This window comes from Paralichthys olivaceus, chromosome 8, assembly GCF_024713975.1.
Source record: "Paralichthys olivaceus isolate ysfri-2021 chromosome 8, ASM2471397v2, whole genome shotgun sequence".
NCBI lineage: Eukaryota > Metazoa > Chordata > Actinopteri > Pleuronectiformes > Paralichthyidae > Paralichthys > Paralichthys olivaceus.
Window position 1 is genome coordinate 5,626,548 of NC_091100.1, and position 21,948 is coordinate 5,648,495.

The 21,948-nt window shown below is 42.3% G+C and overlaps 1 protein-coding gene across 11 annotated transcripts in view; it reads left to right on the forward strand.

Annotated features, from left to right (window-relative positions):
* The first annotated feature begins 4,509 nt into the window (after positions 1-4,509).
* Positions 4,510-21,948, forward strand: part of fat1a (FAT atypical cadherin 1a) — a 74,676-nt gene continuing 57,237 nt past the window's right edge. For 7 of the 11 annotated variants that reach the window (XR_002203406.2, XR_011243769.1, XR_011243770.1 and 4 more), the window contains exons 1-2: positions 6,677-6,842; positions 8,344-11,633. Coding sequence is in view for 8 of the 11 variants with exons in the window: in XM_020103109.2 (XP_019958668.2) it covers positions 8,372-11,633 (3,262 nt within the window). In the remaining 3 variants the exon portion in view is untranslated. Of the gene's footprint in view, positions 4,914-6,676; positions 6,843-8,343; positions 11,634-21,948 lie in introns of those variants that run through there. The other 4 variants (XM_020103110.2, XM_020103111.2, XM_020103113.2 and 1 more) reach the window with 2 other exon arrangements.

The following is a 21,948-nucleotide window of genomic DNA, read 5'->3' on the forward strand; positions in this document are numbered from 1 at the left end:
TGTTTGGAACACTTCAAAGATATTATCTCCTCCAAGCCACCTACTCCACCGACCAATCAATCAACACTTCAGAGTCCAGACTGTGAAGGAGAAGAGCTGAGGTGATTTAACTTTCAGGAAAAAAAATCAGTTTCAATGCATCTGAGCAACACGATAAAACAAGATCAATGTGTTCTGAGATAAGCTTAATGGAATAGTTTGATTTTATGCTCATTCACTGAACAGCCAGTAGTTACATGTTGAAATGTATCTCGCTTCTTCTTTAGTCAATTAAATATGTAGCTTATCTTAGCTGAGCATAGAGACTGGAAACCATAGTTGTAAGCTGTGTCTCAACTCAATTCGTCCTTTGGAGGCTGCATTTGAAGACAGATTGTGTCACAATTCGAAGGCTCCATAAGCGTTTGTCCACCCACGAGCAATAAAGGCTCCACTGGGTGGAGTAACCAACGGCACAGCGAACGGTACACATTACAAAAACTTATTTTTTGCGCTTTTAATCAGCTCTGTTGCTAGGTAACAGCTGGAAAAGCTGGTGATGCAATAGGAAAACCAGACGGTCTCATTCCATTCTGATCAACATCGGCTATGTAGACAAGTCCTCCGAAGGATGCGGCCCCTGAATGAGGCACAGCTTAAATATAAAGATGGAGGATGGATCTCTACTTCCTCTCACTATCCAGAAATGAAGCGATAATATAGAACGGTGCCATCTTGTGCCGATGATATACTTATCAGAATCACTTCTTATCAGATAAGAACTACCTAAAATCTGCTAACATGGAGGAGGCAGGGTTTATGACCCATATTGCAGCCAGCCACTGTCAAGTTTTCTGTCTTTATATACAGTCTATGGAGAAAACTACATGCAAGACTCTAATTAACACAAACTGTTGAGATGTGTGAATGTGGGAAAAGCCAAGTGAGGATGACATAAGGATCCACGCTGCGGTGCATGTAATATTAGTTCACGGCATCTGTAGTTTCTCAGATGCTAAAAATAAATAGTTCATTCAACTTTCAAGGTTTCAGCTTCTAAGATCCAGTGCTGCTGTTGTTGGCAATTTGTTGTAGAATATTGAGAGAAATGTTCTCTGTTTTTTCTTCACAAACACAGATCAAATAAATGTTGCGTTGAGTCACAGAAGCTAATCGAGCAGAGACTATAGTCTGGGTGGGATTTCATTTTTTTTGGCTGCTTAAAACTCCATCATCACTGCTCTTTCTTCTTCTCTAGTGACCATGGACGGACTTTGTTCTTGGGGCGACGAAGGCGAACAGCTTGTTTACAACACGTGATGAATGCACTTCTGTGATCCACCTGGGGACGTCTTCAGGGACAGCCGTCTTATTTGACTTATGAACTAGTGAATAACAAAGGGCTGTGGTAATACAATGCAGTCAGAGTCAAATATAGAGTTTATAAGCAGGGAAAGGGGGGGGGGGGCTATTGATCCCCCTGAGGATATGGCAAGTTTTTATAATCGCTTTGAATGCAGAGAGAAACACAGATAAATAATGCAGTAATGTTAACTCTGCAAACAGGTTGCTCAGTCTCTTCTTGTGTCATTTCTTTTTGGGGGGGGGGGGGGGGGGTAGTAATTACGGAAGCTTCTACAACCAAGGGGCTTTGCTAAAATAATCTCCTGCTTTGCTTGAGGCAGTAGAAGACTTTATTTTCAGAGCGCAGCAGTTTGTCTCCTGCTGCAGGGGAAATAGTCAATTGTTTATTATCATTTCCCGTAGATTTCATATGTTATTTTCCCAAAAAAGAAACCCCCCCTTCCAAAATAGTGTCAGTTACATTGTCAACAAAAGAATAAAGCCCCAAACTCTCTGATTTATTGTGTCGCATGTTATTCTGCAATAATGTATTCACTTTTTGCACAAAGGCACATCCTATGACACCAGCTCAGAGAGGGTCAGTGTCTTTACTTGAGGACACTTCAGCGGGGTAGATATTGAATTATTCTAATCTTCTCTACAGTTAAGCTCTGCCTTGGGAATCAGATTCTACACTGATTGGGTGGTGCATGGGAGAAACAGATACCTGGGTGCTCTATTGCTGCAGGCGCACCACAAATCATCTGTATCTTTTCCAGATCTCTATCCAGTTTCAGGTTGCAGGGGGAAGATACAGCTTAAGACATTAGTCATGGAGAAAAAGGGAAGTATCTCACTCAGCATGCTGCTCCATGCCTGTTACGAACATCTCTCAACAACAGGAGGACAATCTGTAGCGAATTAGTATGATTTTTAAGAGGAAATTGAGCCTGCAGTGTGGGACATGGGAGAAAATATCCACCACTCTATCAAAAGCAGGCATCTAGACTTGAACACTGAATTTTTCTGGCTCTATTACACGCCAGTGCGGCACATGATGCAGAGGCTGATGGGTCAATCATCCAGCTATCACACTGCATGCAGTCAGTGACATAAAAAAAGAAAATGAGTCTCCAACCACAGGTCTCCTGCGTGAAAATGTTCCTCCTCAGCAGAGTTCGGCTAGTTACTTGAAAAATGTAATCAATTAATCATTACATGTTACATTCCATTATCTATACCTCCTTTGAGGGGACTGGAGCCAATCCCAGCTGATATCGGGCAGCTGGGTTCACAGTGGACACGTTGCAAATCTATCACAGGGCCAAGGTAACATTTAGACATGACCTTCAAAGGATGTCCACAGAATTTGGCCTGGACTCTCTCTTTCACACATGGACAACGCACCAGGAGATTAGTAGCTGAGATTATCTACCTGTGCTGTACCGCTTTGTAATCCTTACATGTTTGTACTCTTTTAATTCTTTTCAGTTTTGTCTGTCGTGTTCGAATCGTCATCAACTCGCGTTGAATCCTCCTGAGAATGTCTGGAGGTTCTCTGGAGTTCAGTGCATGTCTGAAAACAGCTACTTCGCTAAATATTAACACCTACAGGCAATTAAGTGTCTCAAATTAACCTAACCTGCATGTCTTTGGACTGTGGGATGACGTTGGAGAAGTCTACCTGCAGATAACCCACACAGGCACAGGGGGGCAAGCAAATTCTATACAGAAAGGCCCTGACAGACGCAACCTCTATCTTATACAGTCTATGGTTTGCAAATATTATGTGCAATAAAAATTGATATAATTCCAATTTCAGCTGTGATTTGCTATCCAACACTGCAATGTAAAGCCTCCTGATCTCAAGTTTGTATTTTAATTCTCTCCATGCAGTTGATTTAGCTTGTTACTAAGGGGCTGGATGGGCTCGCCTATGCAAACGCTATACATCCATCAGGTCTATAACACACAAGGACCTGACCCCCAGCAGCCAGGACTGCAAACACTTGGTGAGATCAAAGCGGTGGAACCAGCCCTGGGCTTCACCTGACCTGAATTCAATTAAAACTTTACAGGCAGATCAGAGGAGAAGCTACGAGAGAGCACAAAGAAAAAAAAAAGCTGTTCCACTTACCGAACACTGTCTAAGACAAAACTGAGAGCAAGACAGAGGAGAGACCAGGAGAGGACAGAGAGATGAAACACTACTCACTTGCTCTCTGACACACAAGCTCAATCTTTCTCGCCCTCCCTCCTTCCCTTCTGCACACACATACACATAGTACATGCATATCCACACACACTCACACACACACACAGGCACACACACCAAGCCCATAGGTCTCATTCGTTTACACAGCCTGTGGGCAAATGTGACTTTAATGAGCCGGTGCTGAATGGACATTAGGCAGAAATTCTCACGCTGGACTCCTGACTTCGGCAGCCCTCTCTGCTGTGGCATTTTTTGGCAGCCACTTCACAGCACGGTGTCAAGTTTAGTTGTTAACCACATGTTCGTATGGAGCTGAATGAATGAAGACATTTGCTTCTCTGGTGTTCAAGGACATTTAGCCATTATGATCACTATTGAAACTAGGTGGTGGTGCAGGAGCATAGATCATATCCTCATGAGTTGAGAAGATTACCTGGGGAAAGAATGTTGTGTGTTGGTTGTATTTAGAGCAAAATAAACACAGCCACACTGCCGGAAACACACTGAGCTCAGCATGCAGGGAATGAGAGAAGAATCCATGGCGTCAGAGCCTCCTCTCAGACTGAGGGTGTCAGATCCTGTGTGTGTGTGTGAGTGTGTGTGTGTGTGTGTTTGTGTGTGTGTGTGTGTGTGTCTTCAAGGACATCTGACATGCTCCTACTTTCAAACATGTGGCTTTTTTGGATGAATTTCATGTGCTTTTTTATGTAGATACTATATTTTTTAAATGACCCTGCAATCAAATGTTTTAATGGCTGTTGCTCATTTAAAAAATGCATGCATTAAACTAGGCCTTGAGGATATCCCATGGTTAAAATTCTAGTTGTAATTGATGCGTTAGATTATGCGAGGTTCTGATAATTGTAAAAGCAGAAATCCATAAACCAAATATAAAGGCTACAAGCTGAATTTCAGAAGACATCACTTTCTCCATCAGATGTTTATGTGACTTCCTCTCACTCCGCCCCCTCAGTAGCACTTCTCGGAACGGCAGAGCTGTAGCCTGGTAAATCACGACTTAGCCGTTTCTCCAATATTTTTAACTTCATAGTGTGCGCTCCTGTGAGGACTGCGATATTTCTGATATCACCTGAAGGCAGCGACAGTATGCACCTCCACCTGAGCCGCTGTGGAGTGGAGGAGAGGAGCGAGGCGAACCGCAGCCCCCACGCGTGATGGCTCTCGGGCGGATGATCGCAGCACAAAACGCTCTGGAACTGTGAGAGTTTGGAGAGGAGCAAAGTGACACACTGACTCAAACGGAAGCCACGCGGATCTTGGAGATGCGTGCAAACCGCATTTACCAACAATCACCAAGATCTATGTGAAGGGGGAAGTTTTTGGAGCGACCGCCGGCGATCGCCCAGCTGGTCTGGTGAGTAAAATTAGAAAACGTAGACTCGTCGATTTGTTTTCTACATGAGGTCGAAATGACTCTTTAAAACTTTGCGCTCAACTCAGGGGATCTTTTACGGGGCGTTCATACAGAAACAAGGGCGCGTTTCTCTCTGTCTGATTTGTGCCAAATGCGCAATTACGCACGCTTAGCGCTACCGCACGCTAGATGAAGACAGGAGCGGTAGAGGTGCAAGTTGACAAGTTGTCAAGCTGCATGCAGCGCAGGCTTATTTTCTGCAGGCGCACACCAGCTGGATCACTGCACTCAGTCCGGGAAAGAGCAGTGAGACAGCGCCATCAATCGCATAGCAGCTACACTCCTCAGCGCCTGTGGAGGGGAGGTAGTGGAGCTTTGATGGCTGTGTGTGTGTGTGTGTGTGTGTGTGTGTGTGTGTGTGTGTGTGATGGGATCAGCGCCTTCATGGCGACTGTACCTCCTCCATCATCAGTCACTCGGTGCCAATGCCAACAAACACAGATCCACTGGGTGCTACATTTCCAGCCAAACCCCAGGCTCTTTAAAAAAGACCACACACAATATCATTACCTAGAATAATGAGAAGAAGATAATCCCACAGAATTGCTACTAAAACACATAAAAATACAAAAACAAGCCAGCGAGGAACTCTGCATTTGCAAGTATTATTAGCCTGTTTATCACCATCAGGGACGCAGGTGCCCTGAACTGTGATTTCATTGGCAAAACAGAGATAATCCACCTTTTTTCAAATGATGACTACAAAATTGTGATGTGAATTCACAGGTCATTTGTTTTTTTCTCTCCGCACAGGGAGCATAAATTATTGCCTAATTGAAAATATGTTAATAGTCTCTTTGCTTACCACCAGGTAGAGGTCATAGACAACTAAGCTCCCCCTTTTCTCACAAAATAGCATGTGAGTTGTTTGTGCCACAGCTGGAGAGGTGGATATTGGATTAAGGTTAGTCCCATTTGGGCAGGACAAGGTTTTGCTCTTTGCAGTTATATCTCACGTGGCCTAGCATGAGGAGGAATTTGCTGTAAGCTCTTTAAATTTGGGTTATTATAACGACGAGCAAAGACAAGTCAGACACATTAAATTGAGCTACAATTCATTTGTCTTCATCTTATATCTTGTATAGCAAATATAGGGGTAATAAAACAACACCAATAGTTAGTACAACATAATAATATAATACCTATGTGTAAACACAGTGAGGAGGTGTAACATGTAATTAATGTACCTTAGATTTATAAAATGTTTTGGTGTTGGTCATTCTTTGCTCATAAAGAATTACGTGAGGAAAGATCGTACTTCTAAGTAAAAAGAAATAATAATATTATTGCTATTATTATAAAGAAATCAGTGCTGGGATACAAAACAAAATCATTGATTATGACGATATTATTTTCATTAATAGCACTATGACTAAATATATAGCTTATCGATATAATTATATAAGTATAACACGTAATTGATCGACCTGTGATTTGTAAAATGTTGAGACAAGTTTAAAATCACAACCTTCAACCTTCAGCAAAAATCTGCCTCTAAACTCAAAAAGGAAAATTAATTTATCGCGATAATTATCGGTATCGCCCCGATTTCGATCATGTAAATCACAGCACGCGGCACGGAGCGCGTGCACACGGTTTCTCCTGCTGCCCGGCCGGTAAGTAGATCCGGACGTGCGCAGCGCGGAGAGATACAGCTCCAGTGTGGGAGAGAAAGCGAAGCGGTGGAGGGAGAGAGAGAGAGAGAGAGAGAGCGAGAGGGAGAAAGAGAGGCTGCCCGGCGGAGGTGGTGGTTGTAGCTGCCGGAGTAACGGAGAGGAGAGACGGAGCTCCATGTATTACCATGCCGAGATTTGGACTTTATGAACTACATGCAAAACCTCCAAACCTATGAGCCCGGCGTCAGTAGAGGTACGTGAATACCGCTGCTTTCATTTGCGCGTAAAAAGCTTCGGCATCTGTGAGGAGAAAAGTTGAAGGAGGTTAGTTCGGCCGCTTCTTATGGAAGAAACGAGCCGCCGCTTCTTTCTCTGGCTCCGGGAACAAGTTGAGCCGCAGCGAAAACACGGGTTTCATGTCGGGCTTCAGTGCAACACCGAGTTTCAGTGAGTCCTGTTCACACTGGGAGAAGTGTTGAAGCTGGTTTGTGTTTGAAAGGTGATTTCTTTTTCTTTTTCTTTTTTTTCTGGAGCAAACGGCTCGTGAAGTGAACGGCTCTGGTTGGGGGAGGGGGTCAGAAATGAAAGAGGCTTAAAGCAGCTAACTTTCTTAAAAATGATACTTTGTGTTTGATCAAAAGAAATCCAGCATCAGAGGGGAAACTTTAAAGTAGAGAATTCAAAGCATATTTTCTGTTTGAAGTGTGAAACTAAGACACAAGTTTTACTTCTGAGTTTGAATTCCTCTGGTTTTTTTTTTTACAATGGTGGTGCTGAAGCAGATGGTGCTTTTGTACCTGCAGGCGACACTTGAGTATTTGAAGGTGCTGTGAGCTCCACTCTGTCACTTATTAACCGCACCGATAACCGAACCCAGCTCGGTTCATTCTGACACGCCAAAAGTAAATAATGTGGCTTTTTATTGTACTTACTCACACACAGCTACAGACATGGCAACGTCCTGCTTTTATTTGTCTTTGTATTGACCCCCCTCCCCACACACACACACACACACACACACTGAGTCTGATAGGTTGTAAAAGCTGCTGTAAAATAATGAATGTGCAGTTTTCTTAGTCATCTCTCCAGTGATTGCTGCTCCATGAGATTGTAAAGATCCCTTCAGTGTGTTTGATTTTAAACACGGCTGATTTTCCTGCGGCAGAAAAAGTCTTGTGCCGTTGCAAGTTGTTGAAATGCAAAGTTGCCGCTACATGTGCACATTTCATTAAATTGCTAAACCCATCGTGGGCGATAAGGAATCTAAATTTATTGCATTTCCATGGAAGAGAAAAGGGAATGCAGCCCCTAAATGTGTGCTCTTATGTAAAAAATGATGTTTTTGCATCAACAGGGAAATTAAAGATTTATGTGTTTTCATAAAGCCACCTCTTCCTCTGAGCTTATTAAGCTGATGTTTGGATAAATGAGGCACTGCTGTTATTAAATGCACATAGTTGCCATGTGGCTTTGTGCAGACATGGGGAGCAGAGCAGAGCATCTTGTCATCTGACCGACTCCTCTGCCTCATCCTGTCCACATGGAGCCTATTTAGCCATTTATCAGCCCAACCATCGCATGTGATGACATTTAAAATGTGGGGTAGAGCACAATGTAATAAATGAGTAAGGTATGCAGCATTAAATCTGACATGGTTGCCCACACAGGGAACAAAAAATGACTGAATGTGGAAGTTAACTATTATTTTTTCTGTATGATCATGACATTAACAATTATATTTTGTGTCTTTCCAGGTGGTTCTGTGAAGATCACGGTACGATAATGGGGAATCACTTGGTTTCACTGCTTGTGCTGCTCCTGCAGCTGCTTTGTGGTTGCGCAGGGAAGCAAAGGATGGTGAGGGCTGCCTCCATGCAATTCACCCACTCAGTTTACAACGCCACCATATACGAGAACTCTGCTGCTAAGTCTTATTTAGAGAGTCATGCCAAGATGGGGATCTATATCACAGACCCAGCCTGGGAGGTACGGTACAAAATCATCTCTGGAGACAATGAGAACTTATTCAAGGCTGAGGACTACCTGTTGGGTGATTTCAGTTTTTTGCGAATAAGGACCAAAGGAGGCAGCACTGCCATTCTGAACCGGGAGGTTAAAGACCACTACATGCTGACTGTCAAAGCTTCAGAGAGGAACACCAATTTAGAGTGTCGCACTAGAGTAAAGGTGCAGGTACTGGACACCAATGATCTGAGGCCTCTCTTCTCACCAACGTCCTACAGCATCTCTCTGCCGGAGAACACGGCCATGCGCACGAGTGTGGCCAAGGTCACGGCGACTGACGCAGACATCGGTACGAATGGAGAGTACTACTATAGTTTCCGAGAGTGGACGGACATGTTTGCAGTTCATCCAACAAGCGGCGTGGTGACACTGACCGGCAAACTAGACTTCTCTGAGACGAAGCAGTACGAGTTGGAGATCCTTGCAGTAGACAGAGGGATGAAGCTGTACGGCAGCAGCGGCTTCAGCAGCATGGCAAAGCTAACAGTGAGGGTGGAGCAGGCCAATGAGCATGCCCCTGTCATCACTGCAGTAACCCTAGCCCCCTCTGATACAGACCACGACCCGACCTATGCTATTGTCACAGTGGAGGACAATGACCAGGGACCAAATGGGGAGATAGCATCTTTGAGTATTGTTGCTGGTGACCCTCTTCAGCAGTTTAAGGCTGTAAGAAGCAGCCCCGGGAGCAAAGAGTACAAAATCAAAGCAGTCAAAGACGTTGACTGGGACAGTCAGCCTTTTGGATATAACCTTACTTTACAAGCAAAGGACAAAGGCAGCCCCCCTCAATTCTCTTCTGCTAAATTAGTGCATGTCACGTCTGCACAATTCAAAGTGGGTCCTCCTATATTTGAAATGGCGGTTTACAGAGTCAATCTGAGTGAATTTGCCCCTCTTCATACACCTGTCACTATGGTAACAGCAGTGCCAAAGTACCCACAGATAAAATATGGTTTTAGACACAAATCTGACAAGAACAGATTTACTATCAATCCAGATACAGGCTTAATCAGCACAGTTGGACCGATCAATGCTGATGTTGCCCCCCGATTTGAGCTAGATGTGATCACAAGTGACACAAAAGCTGCAACAAAAGTCATAGTTGATGTGATTGATGTGAACAACAATGCACCTGAGTTCCAGCAGACGTCTTACAATGCCATTGTGGATGAGAATGTACCCATAGGGACCAGTGTGGTAACTGTTAAAGCCACTGATGTAGACAGAGGTGAGAATGGCTATGTAACCTACAGCATTACCAATCTCAGCCCTCAACCATTTGTCATCGACTACTTCTCTGGTGTCATCAGCACCTCAGAAGTCCTAGATTATGAGCTCATGCCCAGGATTTACAATCTCAGAGTCAGGGCATCAGATTGGGGATCCCCTTTCAGGAGAGAGGTGGAGGCATCAGTCAAAATAACACTAAATAACCTGAATGACAACAAGCCCCTGTTTGAAAATGTAGACTGTGAAGTGACTGTGCCAAGAGACCACGGTGTCGGAGAGCAGATTACAACAGTGTCTGCCATAGATGCTGATGAGCTGCAGCTTGTACGGTACAAAATTAAAGGTGGGAATGATCTCGATCTGTTCGAACTTAACCCAAGCTCTGGCATGCTTTCACTGAAGCACACGCTGAGCGAGGGAGAGGCAGCTAAAGTGTCCTTTCATAGTTTACAAATCATCGCGACCGACGGAGAACACGAGACTCAGCCAATGCTCATGAACATAACTGTGATCACGGCACGCAAGCCTGTCCAGTTGAAGTGTGTTGAAACTGGAGTAGCCACCATGTTGGCTGAAAAACTACTTCAGGGCAGCAAAATCCACACTCAACCTGAGCCAGATGACAACTTTATGGATGTTCACTCAGTCAACAGGTACTCTCCTCAGTTTGCAGAATCCTTCCCCAGTGTAATTGAAGTTAAAGAGGACCTCCCTGTCGGGGCTCGGATTGTCCATTTAAGTGCCACAGACTCAGACAGTGGCTTCAACGGGAAACTAGTGTACGTTATCTCAGGAGGAGACACTGAAAGCCGCTTCATAGTAGATATGGAAACTGGTTGGCTTTTGGTTTATTCTCCCCTTGACAGGGAAACAACAGATCATTATACCCTCAATATTACAGTTTACGATCTCGGCATACCTCAGAAATCCTCATCACGCCTCCTGGATGTTAAGATCCTTGACGCCAACGATAATAGCCCTCAATTTTTGCAAGATTCCTACTCAGTTGAAATAAGTGAGAACACACCTGTTGGGACAGAAATAATCCAGGTGGACTCAACAGACAAGGATCAAGGAGATAATGGAGTTGTCACGTATTCGATTTTGGGAGGCACAGATAATTTTGCAATCAATAAAGACACTGGTGTGGTGACTGTGATGAAGCCACTGGACCGTGAGCTCAATCCAGTTTATGTCTTGAAGATTACAGCACGAGACCAGGCAGTGAATGAGCCACAGCTAGTGTCCACTGTGGCTCTTAAAATCACTTTGGAAGATGTGAATGATAATCCACCTAAATTTGTCCCCCCTAATTACCGCGTGAGGGTGAGGGAAGACCTTCCCATCGGTACCATAATCATGTGGCTGGAGGCTCACGACCCAGATATTGGACCCTCCAGTCAGGTACGCTACAGCCTCATTGACAACGTAGAAGGGAATTTCGAAGTTGACAAACTCAGTGGTGCTGTGCGGATTGTCCAAAACCTCGATTACGAAACAAAGCAGGTGTACAACCTCACGGCAAAGGCTAAAGACAAAGGGAAGCCCATATCCTTGTCATCAACCTGCTTCATTGAGGTGGATGTGGTGGACGTGAATGAGAATCTGTACAGGCCTTTGTTCCGGTCATTTGTGGAGAAGGGATTTATAAAAGAGGATGCTCTTGTTGGGACTTCAGTGATGACTGTGACAGCTGAGGATGAAGACGGGGGACGAGATGGAGAGATACAATACTCCATACGAGATGGATCCGGCCTGGGGATATTTACCATCGATGAGGAAACTGGTGAGTCTCTTCTCTCTGTGTCACCTCAGAGCCATGTGAGCTTGTGTTAATTTCTGAAATAAGTTTGCATCAGCCTGAAGTGATTTGCATAAGGAAAGTTTTATGCAGCCGGGGTTTATTTAGTCATGTCACGCTGTGGAACAATGAGCAGTCTTCCAGTAGACGGGTAAGGTTCCTGATTCCAGTCATATTTCCTCTTTGGGAGAACTGCCGGCAGGAACAGATGGAACAGCTGTCTCTCAGACCTGTGTAGACATTCCTGAGTAACTGTTGTGGTCCTAAGGAGATTGTGGGAGTGAGCTCACCGTCTTTCCCCCAGTCAATCTCTCACTGTGTAAATACACACACTCCCTCTGAAAACAGTTTAAATGTATAAAACGGATAAATCTGTTAGACCTAAGAATATAATATTCTAATGGCATTTAACACATGGCTTTTATAACCGAACATTGCACTGACGGTAAGAACTTTGAAGGTTGTGAGCTCCTTATTTATGCAGCTGAAAATATGTTAATAATTGCTCAGCTGCCTTGAATGATTGTAACAGCTGACTCAAATTAGTTCAGAATAATCAGTCTGGAATTTCAGGAGTTTCAACCCAAAAACCCAACAATCACCTGATTTGGATGTTTTGGACTTGGCTCGCTGCCCTCCCCCCTTCTAACTCAGTAACCACATTCTCAGACGGCTTAATGTGATTTTTTTTCTTTTTTAAAATTTCCCTCTGCATTATACATGTTTAATGTCTAAATGAGGCTGTGAATTTTAATGCATAATGCATTGATTTCTCTTTGCACATGTAATCTCAAAGGTTCCTTATTTGCATAAAAAGTAGAAATTGCAGCTTCTTAGTCTGCTGCTAACTTTTGCAGTTGTTAAATTGGTATATATAGTTTTTAGTTGAGTGTTTCCTCAAGAAGAATCTGAATTATTTAGTGAGTTGACAGGAAATCACCTCAGTGAACCTGTTGGGAAATAGCCTACTTTCTTTTGCATGTTAAATTTAGCGTGAGAAGATGAGCCTTTATGAAGGATACATCCTCTGTGGCTGTGTGTCAGTTGTGAGGTGTTTATATGCCGCAGAGCTTGTACGTCTGATTTTATTAAAATGAGATGCTGGGCTATCAAAAGCTTCAACTAGTGACTGTGATGGCTTCATGCAAGACTTGCTGTTCAGTGTAGATTTTTTTCCTCTTAATGTTTTGAATTGAATGTACAACGGATGTTCTGATCAGGATTTTTTGGGCCGATCACCAATTGCTTGAAGTAGTATTGGGTGAAACAGATCACCGATCACGGGCGTGTGGCCCTGTTTAGGCCTGATCAAAATGCCTCTTGGGTGATTCACTTATGGTCACATTTATCTTCCCCCGCTCTACACACCACAGGGCTGAATCCTATCCAGAATGTTGTCAATAAATGTCCATTATTACTGTTAAAATGTTCCTTTTTTCAATTCAGCGCCACATTGAACTCCTGTATCAGCCTGTGTCTGTGTCACATGTTTCATGTGCGCAGTCAGCAGCTGCAGGAGTGATGCAGTGCAAGATTTTAAAATGGAACTATATGAGCAGGTTGACTAAGTGGAAATCTGATATTTTCACATCACAGATAGATGACGAAGAAAGACGTTAATAAAAGAGAAAGGAGAAATGTGCGTCTTGTTCGCACCACGCAGCATCTGTCCTGCCAGGCTGTGACAGGCTGAGGCTCAGGCTCTCACCCGGGTGTCACACGCAGCACACTGCAGTAGAGGAGGTTATACAACCCGATCAGACAGACCACTCATAATAGAATCTATATGCAAATAAACATGTACATTACCCTGTTTGCTAAGATAAAATGTGCTATAAAAAAAACTACACAAAGTTAATAACGTTTCTCTCACTCAACAACTCTGAAAAGTGCATGATTTTAAAGGGAGTCTGGGGATATTGCGGAACACACACATCTGCTGCTTGTGAGCACCCAGAGAATGTATTAGAAGTTGAATTTTGCAATGTATAGTGCAGATTTATGATGGACTGCTGTTTTACTGTGTTACAATCGTGCCAGCGACTGTCTAACTCCAAATCCTGCGTAGGTTACGGAGTCAGGGACTCGGGTTTGATCTTCTACTTAATCCCAGAGGCCTACATTAAGTGATTATCAGGAGGTGCAATGATAGGATTGTCCTGGGTTGGGTCCTGTTATTATGGATTACATCTGAGGTCAGTAGACAACTAAATACAGCCAAGGTGGTAATGCCCCTCCTATGATTTCACTAGATGAAGGGTGTGGTTTGTTCGGCCACCATATGCATTTAAAATATTGTGCTCCTAAAAGGAAAATATAAGCACGGGTTCACCCCCCTCTATGTACTCGATGCTGCAGCTGCATGTTGTGAATCTTAACCAGAATGTTTTAAAATGGTTTAAATTAGAAAACAAATGAAAAGGCGGAGAGGAAGGAAAAATGCCAGGACCCACACACCTTCAGTTTAGGAATTTGCTTTTCACAGTGGGAACTGGGAAGGAGTGGATCCTTTTCCTGTTTTACTTGACGCATATAATCCTAAACCCTTACACATGTGTTTGTTAAGAACGATTGCACAGTCCTAATCTGTGCTGTAGTGTCTTGTTTCTTCTATTACCACAATATAAATCACTATCCTATCGGCCATTCCTCTTATAGTGGCATTCACAATAACACAGAACCAACAACACTACTTTGTGGATAACAAAGTGTTGCTGTGGAGAGCATTGCACTCTGTGGTTGCTGATGCAGGAAGACAGAGACTGATTTTCATAGAGTAGGTGTATTTAACAAATTCTGAGCAGAGAATGCACTTCAGAGCAGGCCATACTCGCTACCCACTTATCTGCCAAACTATGCACACAACAAACAAGTCTTTTTTTGGTTTGTGAGACGTAGCGTTTGTATTTAGAAATGGTGTCCACGATTGCTGTTGGTGTCATTTTCATTTATCCGAATTTAAGTGCAAAGAAATGTTTTAATGCAAGCCACGGCCTCTTTTTCTCTAGATATGACTGCTTTCTCTGTCAGATGGCTCAGTGGGTCCATGGCAACTGTTTGCCCAGACATTCTCTTTGTTATTAAAAGCTCTTTGGCCACTGGCTCATTGCCATCTCAATTTAAACTTGCTCTTATCGAGACTCTTCACTGGGCCCCTGCCCCATGCTGTAGACCACATTTACCATTCCTCACTGCAATCTGATAATTTGCTAAGAGTCATATGACTTCGGGAAGATATCTCTAAGCAATTTAACTGAGCCTTGATAGAGTAGAAAGTTTCCAAGTGGTTTTTTGTGTTGTTATGTTCGCCAACTTTGCATTTCAGCAGAAACAAAGCAAGCTGCTTTCTAAAGCTATTCCAGCATTAGCTCTGAGCCCTTTTTGACCATTGTTTAGAAATGTATTCACATCACACAGTTACCCAGAAAATGTCCTGCAGTATGCACCACCATTTTGTTCTTGGGAGGAAGCATGGCTTTACTTGTGAGGGCTTGTATACCATAAGTGGCTCGCTACAGGTGTTTGGGGTTGTCAACAGATTGACATCTTGTTTCTATCACCCATTTCCTTTTAGGTAGAGACCGTAAGCTTGAGATGTAAAACTATTTAAAACTGTGTGAAAAGATGCGGGTACTCGCTGGTAAATAGAAGTTGGTAAACTGACAGTATGGCTGTGGTGGAAATCCAAAAGAGCAATGCTGAGAAAATGTGGGTCAGTAGTGGCGAAAGCTGTGAGGATTATAAAGACCACGTATTCATGTGAAAACACATGGAGATCAGCTTCCACTGCGAGTCAAAACAGACCTGCAACAAAACAATGCTTATCATGATGAGCCCATTACCACTCCTCAAACTACGCCTGGATGACATCAAACCTGACAGAGTGACTAAGAGAGATTGTGCAAACCAGGAAGCTGTGATTTAATGAATCAGAAGTTAAGACAGTAATACATTTGCAGGAATATGGGAGCGTTAGAGGAAAAAGGGGCAGGAGCCACCTCCAGGAGAGACCTTTTAGCACTTTTGAATTAAAAATTGGGCAAGTTCATTTCATGGAACCAGTGATGTTATGTGAAAGTGAAGTTTAAACTGAAGGATTTGGGACTTTTGTTCTGTGGTCCAAAATAAAATCTAAGTTTGTTACGTAGTTTAAGGGTCAGGGAAAGATGATGCTTGACTGAAGATGCATTTAGAGTAAAGGCCCAATTTATCATACCAGCCTATTTTCTAATACACATCCATGCACATTACTCAGTGATAGAAATGTTTGGACATATCACCAAAATCAATGAGTGAATATCAACTAATATAGGTCACAGGGAAATTAATTTGTGCTTCTATACCTGGAAGGAAACAATAACTTGTGTTTCCCACACATTCATTTACTTGTGGCGGCTCAACACAATATCACCATTGACCGCCACATATTGATTTTCAATCTTTTACCATTTCAAACGGGTACAATCTTATTAGAACACCGTGCAGCGCATTGATTCATGCAGATGCTATGGAGCTGGACACACCTGTATACACAACGGTTGAAAGCAAGTTCCTCAGTTTGAAATAAAATGATCCAGCACACAAGGTGACCAGAGCCGAGTATATTCAGTCTAGATGAGACACAGATGCTGATTGTATAATGTATGCGCTGCCCTTTCTTGTTGGATAATGTATGCATTGCCCTTTCAGTTGAAGCCGTTTGCTGCCAGCACTGCAAAAGCTTTCTTTGTGAAAGCAAATTAAACAGTTTGATGAAAAACGACAAAATTGTATTAGCTTGTTTTTAAGATTTTTGCAGAAATTGTGCCTGTCATTCTTGCACTTATTTTTCCACACATTTGTTATTAAAGCAAACAGAATCTTTCCATGTTTAGTCCGTCTCTTGTTGTCAGTGATTTGAGATAGTTAAGGAACCACCCCCTTCTGTCCCTAATTTCTATTCAGTCTATATGTCGCAGATAAAAGTGGGACTGCAAAGTGGCACATGATTCCAAATAGTCTTTGCTTGAGCGCTGTTACTGTGGAGACAGGACCTGGAATGTGCAGCGGGACAAAGTTGATTGTAGGTTGCTAAATGAAAAACACACTTTCCCTCGTTAAAAGTATGTTGGTCTCTCAGTCCATTAAATCTTTTTAAAGAAACTTGAGGCTGCCTTGTGCAGAAGACGTGCTTCATTGTGTGTTAATTCATGTCATGCTCTCATGAATTAGATTAATACTTTTCTACTCCTGCTGATTGTCTGTGGATGGCACTACTTACATAGATTGTAATTTATTTAAATTGATTTACAATGCTCCAAACTATTTCATAATTAGCAGCCAGTGTTTAATACTTACTTAAAGCTACTGTGACTAACCACTTCTGAAAGTGTTGTGTAGCTTTTATTAGGACGAACAGTATGGCAGAGATGTAAAAGATACTAGCATGAGTTTGTCCTCAAATTTCAGCTACTTTTTTATGCATTTATAGCCAGTTTAATTTAACACATTAAAAGTGACAGCGCTGACCACAAATGCACTTTACATTACATTTGTGAATGTTTTGTTGTTGTTGTTGTGGCTATTAAAGATTGAATCGATCTGAGTTAATGCAACATGATTGGCTTCACAGGTGGGAAGCCAGCAGGGCATCATGCTCACTGGATTGATAACTGGGACAGATTGTGTGTGTGTGTGTGTGTTTTTTTTTTCCTCTCACATTATGCTTCCCTGGAGAAAATTGTGTGGTGTCAGTTGAAAGTCTCCATCTTTAGGCCACCGGAGGTTATTGTATACAACAGGATACAGTGCTATTATATACAGTAGATAATAGCACAGACATGGATGCAAAATGTATAGCAATTCTATTGGTATACAGAAAGTAATAAAAATGGGTCTTGTGTTTGCCTCATTGTTATTAGAGACACAGGCGGTGAGTACTTGGAGGTCTAGGAGGTATATTAACTGCGTCTAAATAATATTGTGATATTGAATGGAGTAGTATTGCTCAGAGGCCTGTTCAAAGGCCTCTAAAATAACACTGTTCCCAGTAACAATGGAAGCTTTGTATCGTCAGCGTCAAGTCCCAAAAGCTATCTCAACTGGAATTAATAGGCAATTTTTTTTTTGCAAAAAGTGGAAAGAAAACCCCATTCAGTCATGCATCACAGACGTGTAACAACGGCATCAAAAGAGTTTCTGTTCAGTGCTCACAAATAAATGATTTTCATTTTTCTTTGGATGTGAGTTTTTCCATTATAACTAAAGAAATGTTGAATATATTACCAGAGCTGGCTGCGAAACTGTTTGATATCCCACCATTAAACAAACAAACAAACAAACAAAAAACAATAGGATTACACTGATATACAGAGCATCAGTGTTTTCCATTGTTAGGCTGGTGAAATGATGGAGCTTGCCTTAAGTACCGTTCTCCCTTAAACCAGCAGTTGACAGCCATTTCTTCTGCCAGTAATGACTGTATGTGGCGCGCACAGTGATGCATGAAGTGGAAATGGCTCACTGCGCCAATAGACTGTAATTGTTTGTCCAGGATATTGAAGGAGATGGGCTTGGACATGATTTTTTTTTGTGTGATCCTGTATCATCTTTATGATTATCTCCCTTAGACCTATCCTAATGTATTATGACCCCTGTGTGTCCTTCAAACCAAAGACAGGAGACTCAGTGAGTACTGGTACTACATATAACCGTGTTCATAGCAGTAGATGCACAGGATTTTATGTGTTAATAAATATCTAGAACCACTGCCTGTATGCCGAAGCAAGTTCAACATACCCATGGTATCTTTTTTGTTATCTGGCTTCACTAAGTCTAACAACCATAATCAAGCTGAGCTGTCACGCAGCAGTGGTTATCAACCTCGGTGAGGTTTTCTCAAGTGTGTTCGCACAAAGGCGGTGGTGTTTGCAGCATATCAATAAACGCAAACATGAAGTCACCTGGTATTAGAGAAGCATAAAAGATAGAAGAAGAAAACTGTAATATAACACTAATGCGAAGAAGCTAAGCACAGGAGCTGTTTTCAGATATGAATCTGGAATATTTGAGTTTTGCCTCGCACAAATGAAGAACGCAGTAGCAGATAGTGGAGACATTTTATTTTTTATTAAAATACCCAAACTTCAGTGCATGCCTGAGAGCAGCCATAGCCATGAATCACCCAATCATTGTGCACTATGATGAAATGAATGCTTCAGGCTTTTGACATACAACAACATAACACATTTATTGGACTTAAAACTTTAAATCTTAAAGTTTTTCAAAGGTTTCAGATATTTATACCATCTGGCTTTACGTCTTTGAAACAAGGATCTGGCATGCAGATGTCTCGGAACTATGGGATGATGTGACGTTAAGTTGCTGGGGAACAGAAAGCTTAGTTTAGGACTTTTTATATTACACCAGGCCCTACAGCATGGTGGTGGAATTCAAAGCATTTTGCCAGGGCTGTGGAAAGAGAAAGGTGGGGGGGCACTGAGAAAGTTTATGTAAGCATGTGAGCTAGAGGCCTGAGAGGGCTGAGGAATGTGGGGAAGGGGTGAGTGGAATTAACAAAGGTAGTTCAAAGCAAGCCCTCAACTTTGCGGCTTAAGAATAAGGGAGTTGGGAGAATCACAACTTTGTAGGTCAATGGTTGGATGTCAAATGCACCTTGAAAATGACAGTCTTAATTTTTGTACTGGCAGCAAATTCTATATTTAGCATTCTACTTTGTTTCCCTGGGCATGTTGTGACACGCATCGAGCATTTTCAAGCAGCTTCTCAAAAGCAAATTTCACCCTCTTCAGACTGTGGCTTCACCGTAGCTGCATGTTTTCACAGAGAGAAACTCTCATTGTGTGTCTGTGCAGGACGTTGACTTAAGTACACTCGTATGTAAAATACTTGCTGCACTCGATGGCTTCGAGATCCATTGGCTGTGTGAAGATTCCACCTCACTGCCACTGTGCTCAAGTAACTTTGAAGAACAAAGCCAGAGGGAAAAGAAAAGAGCAGAGGAAAAAAAGCGGAAAGCAAATCTGGCTGAGGCTGTTGCACCTTCTGTTTTTTTTTTCTTGTGCCCCGAGGGCAGGTTTTGCTTCTGCCTTACTGGGTAGGCTAGGTATATAGGATGGGTGTGGCAAGTAAATTCTTAAGATTTATCTTTCATGTGCTTTGTTAGTAGCTGTTCACCCAAAGGCCAGGACAGATATGTCTTCATGTTATGCTCTTTAAGGTCAAATCTGTGTGTTTTCGTCTCCTCTTAGATAAATATGAACAAGAAAACTCTAAAGTGTGTGAGTTGGCATTGACATTTAGTTTGAAAAGGCAAAATTTGTTGTTTCAGTGTTTTAATATGAAGCCATCTTCTCAATGTTAGTAAATACAAAGAACTGTGAGCAAAAAAGCAGGACCCTGGTGAAAGTTCCATCGTTCTGCTATGCTCAGGTCTGCACTCACGCGTCTCCTCGGAAAAAAGCACAAAAGTACTTTGTCTTAATAGCTCTTGCAAATACGAGTATCTCAGTTTTACTGGAGCTCCTCCCCTTAAACTAACCTCTCTAACCATGTTCACCTTCTCATTCATCTAAACCAATCTCTATTTAACTTCCCCTTCCCCACTAATTTCCTCTCTGTGGGTGCCTGCAACATTAATTCCCTTATCTTTTAGTGTTTCTACTCAGGATGCCTCACACAATCATTTGCATTCCTTATCTAGGTCTTAACATTTGCAATTTCCTGCACGTTTTCCTCCAGCAGCGATCTTTATTATCCTCTGCAAGTTGTTGGCATCAGTGTGTTCATAAATTAGTCGTCACCGTGTTATTTAATTTCTAAATTATTTCGATCAAATTATCCTGTTAGGTCTGTTAATCTAATTTAAGACATCTCCAAATCTTTGGTTGTGTTTCTCTCCCCGCATTGTCAGTTTTATGACATTAGTTTGTAGAGTCGTCTAATTTGCATCCTTGATATATAAACTCATACTGTTTTTGCCTTTGGGCTCCCGGCTTTAGGAATCACTTGTGGGAACTACCTCTCCTCCCTTGCCCGACTACCCTTCTTATTATGAGCTTCAAGCAACATTGAGAGCGCCGTAATGATGACTAATGACAAGAGAGAATCCCAGGCCGAAAACGCAGGCATGCTAAAGTAAAGCCGGACAAGAGAAATAAATCAGCCGTAGCCCCACAGTCCCCACTGTGTTAAATTTGAGATTTTTGTGACAAGTCATTTGGTGTGTTATCTCTTGTCCTCAGAAATCTTTCATTACCGAAGGCAAGAGGTTTGGTTGCTCTCACTTACACTCGATCACGGTTCACGTTACAGTGTGTGAACAAAGGCAGCTGCAAAGAAGCGGTTCAAACCTATTTATGCTCTGTATATGATTTTAAGGAGGCTCCTTATCTGGACTAGCAGTGGGTAGAAGTGTGTAATAGAGTCAGTCATTGCTGAAAATGGACAACACCCATACCTGGTAATGATGCGGGTGTGCTCGTACCATTATTAACAGTTGTTTTGCAGTCAAATGCAGCTGTAAATTTCATTGCTGTTATCTAAGTTTTTCAGATTTCACAGGAAGACAGTTATGAATGTTTTTTTAAGGCCTTCAGACATGTCAAAGTCCAGGTTTCTGATAATTCTAACAATGGCCCTATTATATTTGTCCCATTCTTCATTTTATTACTTGCACTTGTGCTGTTCTTGTTGCGACTTGTCTTCTCCGAGAAAGGCTGACCTAAAGGTTGTCCGTGTTTCCATTGTCTGGAAGATATCGGCGTGTTTATGTTTCCCTCCGCAGTCTCCAACTTTGTGCTTGTTGAAATAATGGGACCTCACACATGCAAGTTATCCAAATACTAAACTGTTGCTGCATTATCAGCAGCTCCCTCCTTATTTTTTGGCAATACTCAACCCTGAAAACCTTTTCAAACAAAAGGAATGAATATTGATGTGTGTGTTTATATTGGAGAGAATAACCAATCAAGGGAACTGTTATGTTATGGCTTTCACATCCCTCTGAGTAAATTGATTTCCGCACTTAATGTGTTTGTTTGAGCGTCAGAAACAAGTCGTATGGAAAGATGTGTGTGAGCCGTCAGAAGTTTAACAACGTAAGACAAGAAAAATGGACAAAGTTGATGATGAGAATCGATGGCGACTAATGTGAATGTTCTCATTCATTAGTTGTGTTAGAAGAGCCTTTTCGCTGTCATCTCAAAACTATCAGAGGAAAAACAAGTTTGTTTTTAGCCGCTTGGCTCTCTATCAGTTTTATGTTGTCATATTTTTCTTGCAGAGTAGAAAAACAGAAAGA